The sequence below is a fragment of the Carassius gibelio genome, chromosome A22 (assembly GCF_023724105.1).
Source record: "Carassius gibelio isolate Cgi1373 ecotype wild population from Czech Republic chromosome A22, carGib1.2-hapl.c, whole genome shotgun sequence".
In the NCBI taxonomy this organism is placed as follows: Eukaryota; Metazoa; Chordata; class Actinopteri; order Cypriniformes; family Cyprinidae; genus Carassius; species Carassius gibelio.
In genome coordinates, this window is record NC_068392.1 from 5,245,851 (window position 1) to 5,258,873 (window position 13,023).

A 13,023-nucleotide genomic window follows, 5' to 3' on the forward strand; every position below is an offset into this window, starting at 1 on the left:
AAGTGTCTTAAAATAAACATGCTATGTATTTTGTTGCTAAGCACAAGAACGTCAGCGTTGGCATTGTGGGCAGATAAAGATTCGTGAGAAGTTTCAGGTGCTTGCGAGCGTTTTTATGTGAAGCCACAGGTCTCTGCCCCAACTCATGCTGTCATTCCAGTAATTCTACCATTCTGCCCTGTATCATAGCACTGCAAGTCATTACATGTCTCATCCTACACTATACCGCTTTACTCCCACAGGCTTTGTGCTGCATCTGATGAAATTTAACCCTGATCTGTATTGTTTGTTTGTGTTAAACCTTGATTTTTTCCCCTCTTTTTGTTTTCCCCTTTTCATTGTCATTAGTATTTGTATAGAAATCCCAATGTTCCAGAAACTGAGAAGTCGGTTATTTCCAAAAATAAAGAGTTTGAAATTTAACTACAATTACAACACTGTTTATGAAGGTGTTTGTTCATGCTTTAGGTTAGTGACTTTCAATGTGTTTGTAAATTAATACAATTTGTAAATAAAATTCAGTGTGTTAATTAGACCGGAGGGTGAGTAAATTATGATTTTTAGAATCACCTTAATTTATTTGGTTATGACACACTGCCTCTTTAAAATGGTGAAACACAGTTTTAAATGAGTAGTTAAAAAAATTGAGAACCACTGTATTAGAAGCACGTTTGCTCTATTTTACATTACAAAGTGGATGTGAATTCGATTGAACAATTTTGAGTTACTGCCTCCTTGTGTCTGCAGAAGAGAATGGCGTGAGTGAGGTTGTGATGCTGGCTTTTTCTTGTTCACGCCCATTCTAGATCTGACGTAAAAAAACAAGCAGAGCGACAGAGGCCACGCCCACCACAGCATAAATCAACGATGGCGTCACACTCGAAGAACTGCTGGGAAAGTCTGGGGAAAGAAAAGACTTATCAGACTATGCTCATTTTTGAAAATTCTAAAATGCAGTGTTCTAAAAAAAGCACCTTTGAGAAACAGACCTGGTTCTCAAACCTTGTAAATACTCGCACTCTTTCTTTTTTTTTTTACTGATATGTAAAGCACTTAGAATTACCATTATGAATGAAATGTACTATTTAAATAAACTTAACTTATTTTTCTGACTGTGAATTTTAACATTTTTACCAATAGAGGGCACTAGCTTCTTAATTATAATTAGTTGTTTGGAGTGTGTGTGTGTATATATATATATATATATATATATATATATATATATATATATATATATATATATATATATATATATATATTTGTATTTATTTATTTATTTCAATTAAAAACTCGACCAGGAAAGTGATACCATGGTGTTATCATCGGCTGCATTTGTGACTATTAAGTGATTCATCATCTATGGTCATCACGGAGTAATCACGTTAACATTTCAGTGTTGTGTCAACTTTGACAAATTCAATATGAATTCATTAACATCAGTGAACCAACAAACGGTTTTAAACAAGTTTAGAAATTATTATAAATTACATAATTTTAGTTTTGGGTGAATTGTTCCATTAAAAGAAAGATCACTGAAGTAGGCTACCTGGACATTTACAGAGCTGAGTGATGTCCAGATGTTGAGTCTGGTTGCTGATGGGATTGTTGAGCACACAGCTGTAGCTGTTTTTATCCTGATATTCCACCTCCAGAGGTAGAGAGAGACTGATGCTGAGATCAGACACGCTGATGCTGGACAATAAACTGTTTCCTTTGTACCAGGAGAGAGTCACATGACCCACATTCACCACTGAACACACCAATGAACAATTCTGCTCTGAGGATGAGGAGGATGAAGAGCATTGTGAAGAGTCTCTGCTGATGACAGGAACAGGAAGATGAGCTGGAAAACATGTAAATAAATATAAGTATATTGCCTTGACATGGGAAAACTCATACAAAAGGTAAAACAGGATAGGATTATAATCAGAATCAGATTAGAATCAGGATCAGAAAGACCTTTATGCCAAGTATGCTTGCACTTACAAGGAATTTGTTTTAGTGACATAAGCTTCCAGTACACAGAGACAACAACACACAGACAACAAAAAAAAGGCAAATAAATAAGTGTATAAACAATTGTGCTATAAATGATAACGGAATGGATTGAATAATATGCAGGGATGTACTAAGATAGAGGGGTAACAAATAAATATAATAATATTGCACATTTATTTGCATAATCATAAGTGGGGAACATTTAACTGTTCATGAGGTAGATTGCCTGGGGGAAGAAACTGTTCCTGTGCCTTGCTGTTCTGGTATTTGTGGCTCTGAAGCGCTGGCCAGATGGCAAAAGTTCAAAGATGGGGTGACTTGGATGTGAGGGATCCAGAGTGATTTTATGAGCCCTTTTCCTCACTCTGGATGTGTACAGTTCTTGAAGGGTGGGCAGAGGAGCACCAATAATCCTTTCGGCAGTCCGAACAGTTCTCTGTAGTCTTCTGATGTCTGATTTTGTTGCTGAACCAAACCAGACAGTTATTGAGGTACACAGTACAGACTCAATGACGGCTGAGTAGAACTGTTTCAGCAGCTCCTGTGGCAAGTTAAACTTCCTCAGCTGGCGAAGGAAATACAACCTTTGCTGGGCCTTTTTAACAATGGAGTCAATGTGATTGTCCCACTTCAGGTCCTGAGAGATGGTGGTTCCCAGGAACCTGATGACTCCACTGCAGTCACAGTGCTGTTCATGATGGTGAGCGAGGGGAGTGCAGGGGGGTTTCTCCTAAAGTCCACGATCATCTCCACTGTTTTAGCGTGTTCAGCTCCAGGTTGTTAAGACTGCACCAGACAGCCAGCTGCTCAACCTCTTGTCTGTAAGCAGACTCATCACCGTCCTGAATGAGGCCGATGACTGTAGTGTCGTCTGCAAACTTCAGGAGCTTGACAGAGGGGTCTTTAGAGGTGCAGTCGTTGGTGTACAGGGAGAAGAGCAGAGGGTAGAGAACACATCCCTGAGGGGCACCAGTGTTGGTGGAGCAGCTGTTTGACATGAATTTCCCCAGTCTCACTAACTGTTGCCTATCTGTCAGAAAACTGGTGATCCACTGACAGATGGAGCTAGGAACAGAGAGCTGCGTCAGTTTGGTCTGGAGGGTTGTTGGGATGATGGTGTTGAAAGCCGAACGAAAGTCCACAAATAGGATCCTCACATAAGTCCCTGTTTTTTTCAGATGTTGCAGGATAAAGTGCAATCCCATGTTGATTGCATCATCCACGGACCTGTTAGCTCAGTAAGCAAACTGGAGGGGGTCCAGTAAGGGTTCAGTGATGTCCTTCAGATAAAACAGAACCAGTTTTTCAAACGACTTCATGACGACAGACGGTAGAGCCACAGGTCTGTAGTCATAAAGTTCTGCTATCTTGGGTTTCTTTGGGATGGGGATGATGGTGGAGCGTTTGAAGCAGGAAGGCACTTCACACAACTCCAGGGATCTGTTGAAGATCTGTGAAAAGATGGGGGCCAGCTGGTCAGCACAGATTTTCAGACAGGCTGGTGTAACACCATCTGGGCCTGGTGCTTTTCTTCTTGAAGACCTGGCGCACATCATCTTCACAGATTTGAAGAGCAGGAGGTGTGAAGGGTGGGATTGCAGGATGTGTTAATGGTTGTGTAGGGAGATGGTCAGAATGGGTGTTGGGGGTTTCAAATCTGCAATAAAACTCATTCAGGTCGTTAGCAAGTCGTTGATTAGCCTCAGTGCAAGGGGATGGTGTCTTGTAGTTAGTGATGGCTCTCAGTCCACTCCAAACTGAAGTTGAGTGGTTGGAAGTAAACTGGTCTTCCAACTTTTTAGCGTAGGTCTTTTTAGCCGCTCTAATCTCTTTGTTCAGTGTGTTCCTGGCCCGATTGTACAAGACCCTGTCCCCATTTCTGTAGGCATCCTCTTTGGCCTGACGAAGATGTCTGAGTTTTACTGTAAACCATGGCTTATCATTGTTGAATGTTAAATAAGTCCTGGTTGGAATGCATATATCCTCACAGAAACTAATATAGGATGTTACGGTCTCTGTGAGTTCGTCCAGATCGGTGGTAGCTGCTTCAAAAACACTCCAATCAGTGAAGTCAAAACAAGGTTGTAAATCCTGCTCCGTTTCACTGGTCCATCTCTTCACAGTCCTTACTACAGGTTAAGCAGATTTAAGTTTACATGTATATTTTAAGTCATATCGGACTCACCATAGACAGTAACATTAAATATCTTGTCTGAGTTCCCTCTGTTGCTGCGGATCTGTCGTTTATAAAGCCCAGAGTCTGTGCTTCTGGTGTTTCTGATGGTCAGAGATCCAGTCTGATTGTCCAGCTTCAGTCTGTCTCCAAATATCTCATGACTGTTAAACATATCAATCACAAGCTTATAGATTTCAGCTATACGAGTCTCTTTAGGTCCAAACATCCACAGTATCTGATCATCTCTCTGTAGTTCAGTAACATCAGTGTTTAGAGTGACAGAATCTCCCTCAGTCACCGACTTCATTACATCTGGAGCAGCACCAAACACACCTGAAACACATTCAGAACAACATCTTTGGCAGAACCGAGAGATCTTAAAAATCCTTCAAAATGTATCTAGTATATTTATTTTTTTAAACATTTAGCATATAGAGAAATGACAGGATGTGGTTTTTACCATTGGTTATTAGCTCATGAATGTCTCTATAATGATTAGATGAGTTTTCTTCAGTAATTTAAAGTTAACCCTTATACAATAATGTTTTGGCAAATATCAGTCAAACAGGCAAATTATTGGATCATTTGAGCTTGTTACAAACATTGATACTCAGTGACTTTTGAAAACTTGAAATTTTGTATATCTATATATATATATATATATATATATATATATATATATATATCACCAAGCATTTACAAAAACACATGAATGTAATAAGTAAAGTCGCAATACACATCTTACCTTCCACACAAATGAAGAGCAAGATTAAACAGCACTTGTGCATGTGCATCTTGAAACTGCAACTTGTGTCACTGAAGTTTCAGTTCACACCAACACACACAACAGAGTATCCGGTAAAGATTCAGCCAATGACAGCTCACTGCTCATTGTATTGTTATGAGTAAGTATCAGTCAGACTCTTAATTTTTTTTTTAGAGTCCAGAACACATTGGTTTTTAGCATCTTGGTTGTTTAAACCTAATTCAAGTAGGGTGAATACTGGTAAAGTGGGACAGTTAAGCTTAATATTTAATATCTTTGCATGGATATGTTTTTTTTTTTAACTAAAATTAAACACTGAGCTCATCGGTAGCAAGTACCTGATAAAAAAAAAAAAAATGTGGCTACGACATCACTTCCGGGTGTGGCACATCATATTTAACAACCTTGCAGTGAACTGTGATGGTAAGTAAAATGACATAGCATTCTGGGGTAAATGATGTTAAGGTTATAAAAATAAAACAACTCATGGATCATTTGTAATTGTTACATATTTATTTATAAGATGTAATGGTGAATCAGAATTTTTAAAAATCAGATTCATATTAATCTTCTCAGGGTTTTTTTTTAATGCGATTTTGACACTGTCCCAGTTTGACAGTAGTGCCTTGAAAAATGTGGTTTGGGGTCATTGTGTGTTTGGGTAAGAGTCATCCATCCTGTGTTTAATTTTTCTTTCTTTTTTATTGTCTATAGTATAGTAGAGATCCTAAGCTATTTAGAATAGTATCACATGAGCGGCTAAGACATTTGGATCATAATAAAAAAGTATGCAGAATATAAATTATCAGAAAGTGTCCCACTTTACCAGTATTCACCCTACCAATAGCCTCCATATATTACTAAAGCTTTTAAGCATATTTTTCCCAATGTTGTAAAATTCTTGAGTGATTAATATACAGGCCAAAGACCAAAGTGTGTTAAAATAAACGTGTGATGTATTTTGTTCCTAAGCACAAGAACGTCAGCGTTGGCATTGTGGGCAGACAAAGATTCGTGAGAAGTTTCAGGTGCTTGCGAGGCTGAAGACCATCTCCAGCACTGTGGTTATAGCTCTCTCATATACTTATATTTAACTGTGTTAGAGGGTATGTTGTTTAGAGGGCAATAGATGAGTAGGGACTTACACAGAACAGAAGAAATTGTTAAAGAAGCTATTTTTGTTTTTTTTTGCCCCCAAAAGTATTCTCATAGCTTCTTAATTGAAGGCTGAACCCCTGATATCACATGGACAGAAGGGTGTGAATGTGCTATAGTGCAAGTTTCATTCACTGATGCAAGTACTCATGTACTAAAATGATGCTCAGCGACGTATGGCATCATAATACTGCTAATAGTTGTTGGGTTATAGATTTATATTTTACATATAAAAGGCATCATAATAGTGAATTGAGTATACTTGACATTTAATTGAAAACACTATTTTGATATAAGAATAAGAATCTGTTGGCATGTTTGGTTTGGTTTATTATTCACTAATACTTTATACTCTCATTATACTGTATAAATATAGCTTCAAAGCTAAAACATTTTTTTACAGAAATTATGTACAAAAATCTCATATTTACAAATCAAAACAAAAAAAGGAGCCTTTTATCTTTGTAAAGAGATATTTCTGTAAATGTGCCCTTATTCTTTTAATATCTGAAGACATGATCTGCTGTATATTCCTAAAGTTGGTTACATTCACAGCAGATCACACTCGTCCCTCCAGAGACGAACTTTTGGATTGATGACTAGGGACTTCTGCGTCAGTCTGAGATGTCTGAATGCATTTCTGCTCATATTCTTCCAAGATTTTCACCATGTCCTTGTGGCCGAACTGCATGGCATCATCCCGAGGAATATTTCCCCACCTGAATAAGAGTTATGAGGTTAGTTAGAACCAAATGGATGAAGTTGAATGTAATCGTATAAAGAAACAGGGCTCTGTACCGGTCTTTCACAAAAGGGTTGACCTTACAGGACTGCATCAGAAATAGCACAACATCCATGTGACCTAAAACAGAGAAAGAACAGATGGCAAAATACATTTATGATTAAACCAATCATGTTTGGGACTAAAATATTATTTTATGTTTACAGAAAACGATTTTACCCTCTGCAGCAGCTACATGAAGAGGTGTACGAGAGTCATAGTCCTTCAGATCCATATCCATGGATGAAAGGGCAAACCTGGAGAAAGAAGTAAGCAATTTATATTTCGGTAGCACTCAAAAATGTGGAGTAATAAAGACATAAACTGTATAAAATTACCTTCTCAGAGCTGACACATCTCCACTGTGTGCTGCAAACATCAGATTCATCACGTACTTATTCTACAAGACCAAATAATAATCATTTGGTGAGTTCATTGCTGGGACTAAAAAATAGCTTAATGTAGGGTATTTTCACAAGTTTTGGAGTTTAGTTGAAGTGAAAGCTGTTTTTCAAATGTAAGATTTACCCTGTCATCATCAGACTGTCTGCGAGGGTCCTGCTTCTTCACAAAGTGCCTCAGATTGTCATAATTGTGAAAGTTGAACAAAGACACCAGTTCCTAATTATGGAAGGGTTACAAAATTAGTTATTTAAACTAAATGTATAATGTGGAATTAAAAAGAGAGTGATAAACTAACAGGACAATGCCTGAAACACCTGACAGAAGTGGATTCCACGGACACTGTTCCCAACTTTGTCCACAGGGGGCGACCAACACATGACACCCATCACATTTGGCACCACCAGAAGAACTGCACCAGACACACCGGATTTAGAAGGTAATCCAACCTGCCATGTATTGAGAAATACCTATGATTTACTCGGGACGATACCAATTATTTTGTTTCCAATATGACACCGATATTTTTCAAGGCAGTATCGTCGAAACCGATACCGATACGACACTTCTGAACTAAACTTTTAAAATGAAATTTATTAAATTATTAAATTACTATGAGTAAAATGGGTAATGATTACTAGTAAACTTTATTTAAAATGCATTTAACATTTAATACGCCTTAATTGTAACTTAAGAGGGTATATTTTTGTTTACACATGGTTCAGATATGTTTTTTGTTTACAGATAATTCGAATCTACAAATACTACAGTTGAACTATGGTCACTTTAGTAAAACCATGGTTCATTTTCATAAGGGACTGCCAGTGACAGACTGTTGCATGAATAAAATGAAAACTTTTCTCTTACAGTGTACTATTTACATTAACATTACAGAATAAAACATGATCAATATTATCTTTAAATGGTCAATTTCAATAAATGTAATTGCACAAACTATGTAGGCTACAATATCAATTTGTTTAATTTGAAATGACTCGAATATGTATGTTTTTTTCTTTTCTCTGATAAGCATTGTTCAGGACTGCCATTCCCAAAAGCTTTAATGCTTTCTTATGATACTTTTGGGAAACGCAGCTTTGTTTGAATGCGCTGTCAGAAGTGAGTGAACGCTCTCTGGCATGGATTGATTCTGTCTTGCAACATTTGCGTGAGCAGGAAAATCGTTCTACACAATTATTTGCTAACATAGCTTATTCATCGAATTCAATGCATTATTTTTTTTGTTAAATAAAATCATTGGTAAATAAAACACACCTTAGTATCAATATGTTTTGTTTGAGTATCGATACTTTCGATACTTGCATCAGTATCAATACATTGATACTTCGGATCGATACGCCCATCCCTATTTATCACTACGATAAGTTTAAGTATGACAAAATGAACTACAATGTACTACAAGAAGCTAGCAGAAAAGTCCTTAATATTATACCGATTAAAGGTTTTTGAAGCTCTCCAGTATACAACATATATGTATTACCTCAACAGACTGCACAATTAAATTTGTTTCAATTAGTAAGGATTTTAATACCTTATCTTAAATAAGCACTTTTTAAATAAAAATTATTTTAAATGTAAGTTCACTAGATTCAAAGCATTAGAATTCAAACTCTGACGACATATAAAGACACACAGTTTGTAGAGACAATATTTGTTCTCACGTGGAAAGCGAACTCTCCAGAGAAGTCGTACATCCCGCAGGAGTGCATGAGACTCAGCGTGTTTCGTACGGCTTCTGTGCTCAGAACTCTCTCTCCTGTGATTGGACAGATGCCTCCGTTAGCCAGTGTAGCGGCCATTATGCTGCCAGATTCGCATGTGACTTCTATGGCGCACAACTATGAGGGACGGAAAGGAAATTCTGATGGAGCGTTCAATTTAGCGTTCGATTTAACAATGGGAAAAAATTTCAACTGGGCCTACCTGGAAATAAAAGTCCAGTGCATCCATCATATCTGCCCCCTCAGGAAAACACTGTAAAGGAGGACATCATGGTTGCATTTGCAGACAACCGACAATATCTTGCTAGTTTGCTAAAGATGCTAAAGAACAAACCTTCTTCTCTTTTAGGTAGTATCCTATTGCGTAGTTTCGGTCTCCCGTTTCCTTCTCAGACTGAAACCTGTTGAAATGAAAATAAGTCAATAATAATAGCACTGGGCGAAAAACAAGTGTAAGTTGAGCAATGAAAGACATACGTTGCGTTGCTGAAGCCCACATACTCCCTGCCCGTCATTTTCTTCACAAACTCCATCACCTGTGAAAGAGATCCAAACAGTCATTAGCTAACAGTCAAGATTTTGGAATCACATTTGGTCCATTTTGGGATAACGGCAATATGCTGTATGCACTACATTTTTGATTAAAATTTTTTTAATGGCAACATCCAACAGGTTATTACTTACATAGTCAAACTTCTCGGCCTTGTTGGCACCTGGCTGTAGAGAACAACAACAGGAGAATTTACCAACCAAATAATTTTGTGTATTCTAGCTTGTACTGGAGAACTCTGGGAACCTCGTAAACACAAGTCATATACACCTAATGTAAAGGTCATTTTTAATAGGCTGGATTAATTCCAGGTTATAAATACTCCTGCTCATAGCTTCACAAGGTCAGTATGCTACTTGTGTAACAGATGCACTGGGTCTGTCCACACAGAGCTGCATTCTGGGTCAAAGGTTTGTTAGATCAAATGAATTCTTGGCCCGGTCTGCATGTCAATACATGGGCGTATATCACTGTTTGTTTGGGAGTCCAGCAGAGTTGATTACCAGAAAACAAGTAAATATTAACGCAAACCAATTTGACACCAAATTCAAGTTCACCAGAAAATATTCATATAGAATTTCCCATTTATATAAAAATTTGTTGACCTTGATAAGAGAACTGATGACGATTGCTCCAGCGTTGACCATAGGATTGTGAGGTTTATCTAAGAACAGAAAAGCGAATTGTTTAAATTAAATACAACTATTATTACTTTTTAAAAATGATTATAGAATAATACATTTATTTAGATTTTTTTTTTTTCTAATGAGATTATTCTCAGTACAGAAAAGTTCTATTTAGCAAAAACATAAGATATTCTACCCATAATGATAATCTACTATATTTTCCCACCCACCTTCTTCAGCCAGGGAGAGTTTGTTAAATTTGAATCCACTTGGCTCCTTCCCCACGTAGTGGTGCACGCGCTCTGTGCCGTGTTCGTGTACTGCGATGGCGTATTCCAGCGGCTTCACGCATGACTGCAAGCAGAACGGCATCTTTGTGTCTCCAACTGAGTGTCTGAATTCCAAGATGTGATTTAAAAACCACCACTGCATATTTTAGAAAAGTTGGGGTCGGATTGATCTATTTACCTTTGTCCATCCACTGTGCAGAGAGAGACGCCCCAAAGATCAGGACTAAACTTGGTCAGATGGGGAATGTATTTTGCAACCTAAAAAAAAGATTCTAAGTGAGTCCAACTCCACAAATGAGTAATGAAAATGGATTTAAAATACAGTTTCTACCTGTCCATCTTGCTGGAGTTTTGATGTTTCATAAATATGATTGATAATGCCCACAAATGCTTCAAATTCTGGAATGATAAACTTCCGTCTGAAAGCGAGACTCAGCAGGACTATGTTGCCACCCACACACCTGTTTTGATTATCGCAATTACTAAACAACAAAATATTTCTCATATGCAGGAATTTTGCAAATCTACATCTCCTGGATACTCACTTTCGGAACAGCTCAAGGTCCATCATGACTTCACCGGCTGACTCCCGGACAGCTTCGCGAATCTTTTCCATGCAGTCCCGTAATCTGGGGTCAGAGGTCAGTAGGCCAGTGCTTTTCACTGCCTGTAAGATGGGGAGAATAATGTTCTGTCTTTTCACAGCCGTTCAGTTTACTTTGTGTAATGCCGTTGTGCAATGCATTTGTTGTGCAAGCATTATTTAAAAACTAATGTATATAAATGTAAACTAAACAAGACTATAAATATACAAACTGTTTAAGATTTTATCTAATAAAAAGTAAAAAAATTAATTATACTATACTGATTATTGACTTTACCTATAAATGATTACATAAACGTTGACACAAACCAGTTCCACAAAGTCTAGGTAAATGTTTGTGTGTGTTTTGGCCCAGACTTCTCATGACCAGATTTCAGAAGAAACATGTATGGGGGGTTAATAGTTACTGAGCCTATAACATGCAACTGAGTAAATGTAGCTGCTCCCAACTGTTGCCCATATACACACATATATATATATATAGACTTGGAAAACTGCTAGTGCAAAGATTTTAAAATTTAGTTCAATCTTTATTGGATATGATTTTGTATGTGTGTGTCAATTAATAAACTCACAGCGATGAAATGAGACACGGGAACTTTCTCTGCTCCTTCAGTTATGGTGTAGAAAAGCATGTCCTCTAGTCCACAAAACAGACTGGTCACGTGTCTGCTTTAATAAAATACAATTACACACAGGCTGCTTGCACCAAACATATTGTATTTCAGTTAGTTAATTTTATTGTGCATTACTATTTTTATATACTATTTCATTTATGACTTTAGGTCCATTAGCAAGAAACACACAATAAAAACCAAAACAATACACATTAAATAAGACAGTTATACCAATACTTTGTCATAGAGGACTGATATCCCACATCAGTAAGCCTATGATTTGACAGCAACATTATAATATTATTTTGTGAATCTTCCAGCCGACAAATTAATTTATAGGCCAAAGTTCAATCAAATTTCTCATTAACCTGTTAACTGTCAATCATATTTTTGAACATAGACTTGAAAGTGCATGATCCAAACCTAAATTTGTATAATTCATGCCTGAAAACATTTTGTAACATGATTTTGATGTACCATTTAATGGTAACGGAATGTTTGAATTTAAAATGTGTTTCAAAGGATGAAATTTGAGATTTTAAGTTTTCAAGTGATATATAATTTCTGATGATTTCTAAACGAAGAAGAACTTTTTTTTGACAGAGGTTCAGAACTCCTGTTATGATGTAGTTTTTGAGGTGCACTCTTGCCATTAATTAATCTATTACTTTTCCTACATCATTTTTAACAAAAAATATTGGTAAGATATCTATTTAGGAGTCTTAGACCTTTCCAACGATATATAGTTTGTTATGATTAGATTAGAATTTAACTGTAGTATAGTGAAGTAAACGGAGGCGGCCCACCGAGGGGCCGGGTGGCAGTTAACAGGTTAATAAAGGGAATTATTATACTCTAGCCTTACTGTATAAATCACTTGAACTCCTCCATCTATTATTTATCGCTCTATCCATTTATTGTAGAAGTGACTCACTGTTTTGATGTAGGTTGATCGGCGATAAATTCTTGGCTCGAGTGAAACCGTGAAGATAAACTGAACGTCCTCCTCGCCACATTGTGAAACACTGAGCCGCTTTTTGCGATGTCTTTCGCCAGTAAACCAATGATTCCGACATTAGTCAGTCGCAGGGTCCTGAAAGAGATCATTTTCCAGTATCTCGTATGACAAAATCCGAAGTTTAAAGCGTTAAAAGGGGATATTCAAACTATTCCTTGTTGCAAGTAACGGTCTCCAGAGTTGCGCGCGGCCGGTTTGTTTTGAGGCGCGTGAACAGGTGCGCGTGGAATTCATCAACACTGACGTCGCCGGAAAGTTCACTGTCAGATTACTGGATAACTTTCACTGATAAAACATC

General features: G+C 37.3%; 2 protein-coding genes across 5 annotated transcripts in view; both read right to left on the reverse strand.

Annotated features, from left to right (window-relative positions):
- The window catches only part of LOC127942952 (SLAM family member 5), a 30,886-nt gene extending 25,817 nt beyond the window's left edge, over positions 1–5,069 (reverse strand). The window contains exons 1-4 of one of the 2 annotated variants that reach the window (XM_052539018.1): positions 4,920–5,069; positions 4,184–4,507; positions 1,547–1,843; positions 170–900 (exon numbers count right to left, since the gene is read on the reverse strand). In XM_052539018.1, coding sequence (XP_052394978.1) covers positions 803–900; positions 1,547–1,843; positions 4,184–4,507; positions 4,920–4,968 — 768 coding nt within the window. In that variant the 5' untranslated portion in view covers positions 4,969–5,069 and the 3' untranslated portion in view covers positions 170–802. The remainder of the gene's footprint in view (positions 1–169; positions 901–1,546; positions 1,844–4,183; positions 4,508–4,919) is intronic. The other variant, XM_052539017.1, reaches the window with a different exon arrangement.
- A 1,335-nt stretch (positions 5,070–6,404) lies between these two features.
- LOC127942924 (glutaminase liver isoform, mitochondrial-like) lies at positions 6,405–12,973 on the reverse strand. Of its 3 annotated transcripts, none has more exons than XM_052538927.1 (18): positions 12,642–12,973; positions 11,666–11,759; positions 11,032–11,153; positions 10,818–10,947; positions 10,665–10,744; positions 10,427–10,590; positions 10,176–10,234; positions 9,705–9,737; positions 9,498–9,556; positions 9,355–9,421; positions 9,223–9,273; positions 8,961–9,137; positions 7,596–7,727; positions 7,405–7,497; positions 7,215–7,276; positions 7,057–7,133; positions 6,894–6,957; positions 6,405–6,814 (listed from the first exon to the last, which is right to left on the reverse strand). In XM_052538927.1, the coding sequence occupies exons 1-18, from the start codon at positions 12,812–12,814 to the stop codon at positions 6,655–6,657; spliced, it is 1,797 nt and encodes a 598-aa protein (XP_052394887.1). In that variant the 5' UTR covers positions 12,815–12,973; the 3' UTR covers positions 6,405–6,654. The 3 variants fall into 3 exon arrangements, with proteins under 3 accessions (XP_052394887.1, XP_052394886.1, XP_052394888.1); XM_052538926.1 differs by having other exon boundaries at positions 11,666–11,762; XM_052538928.1 differs by lacking the exons at positions 11,032–11,153; positions 11,666–11,759; positions 12,642–12,973 and having other exon boundaries at positions 10,427–10,550; positions 10,818–10,886.
- Positions 12,974–13,023: the final 50 nt, after the last annotated feature.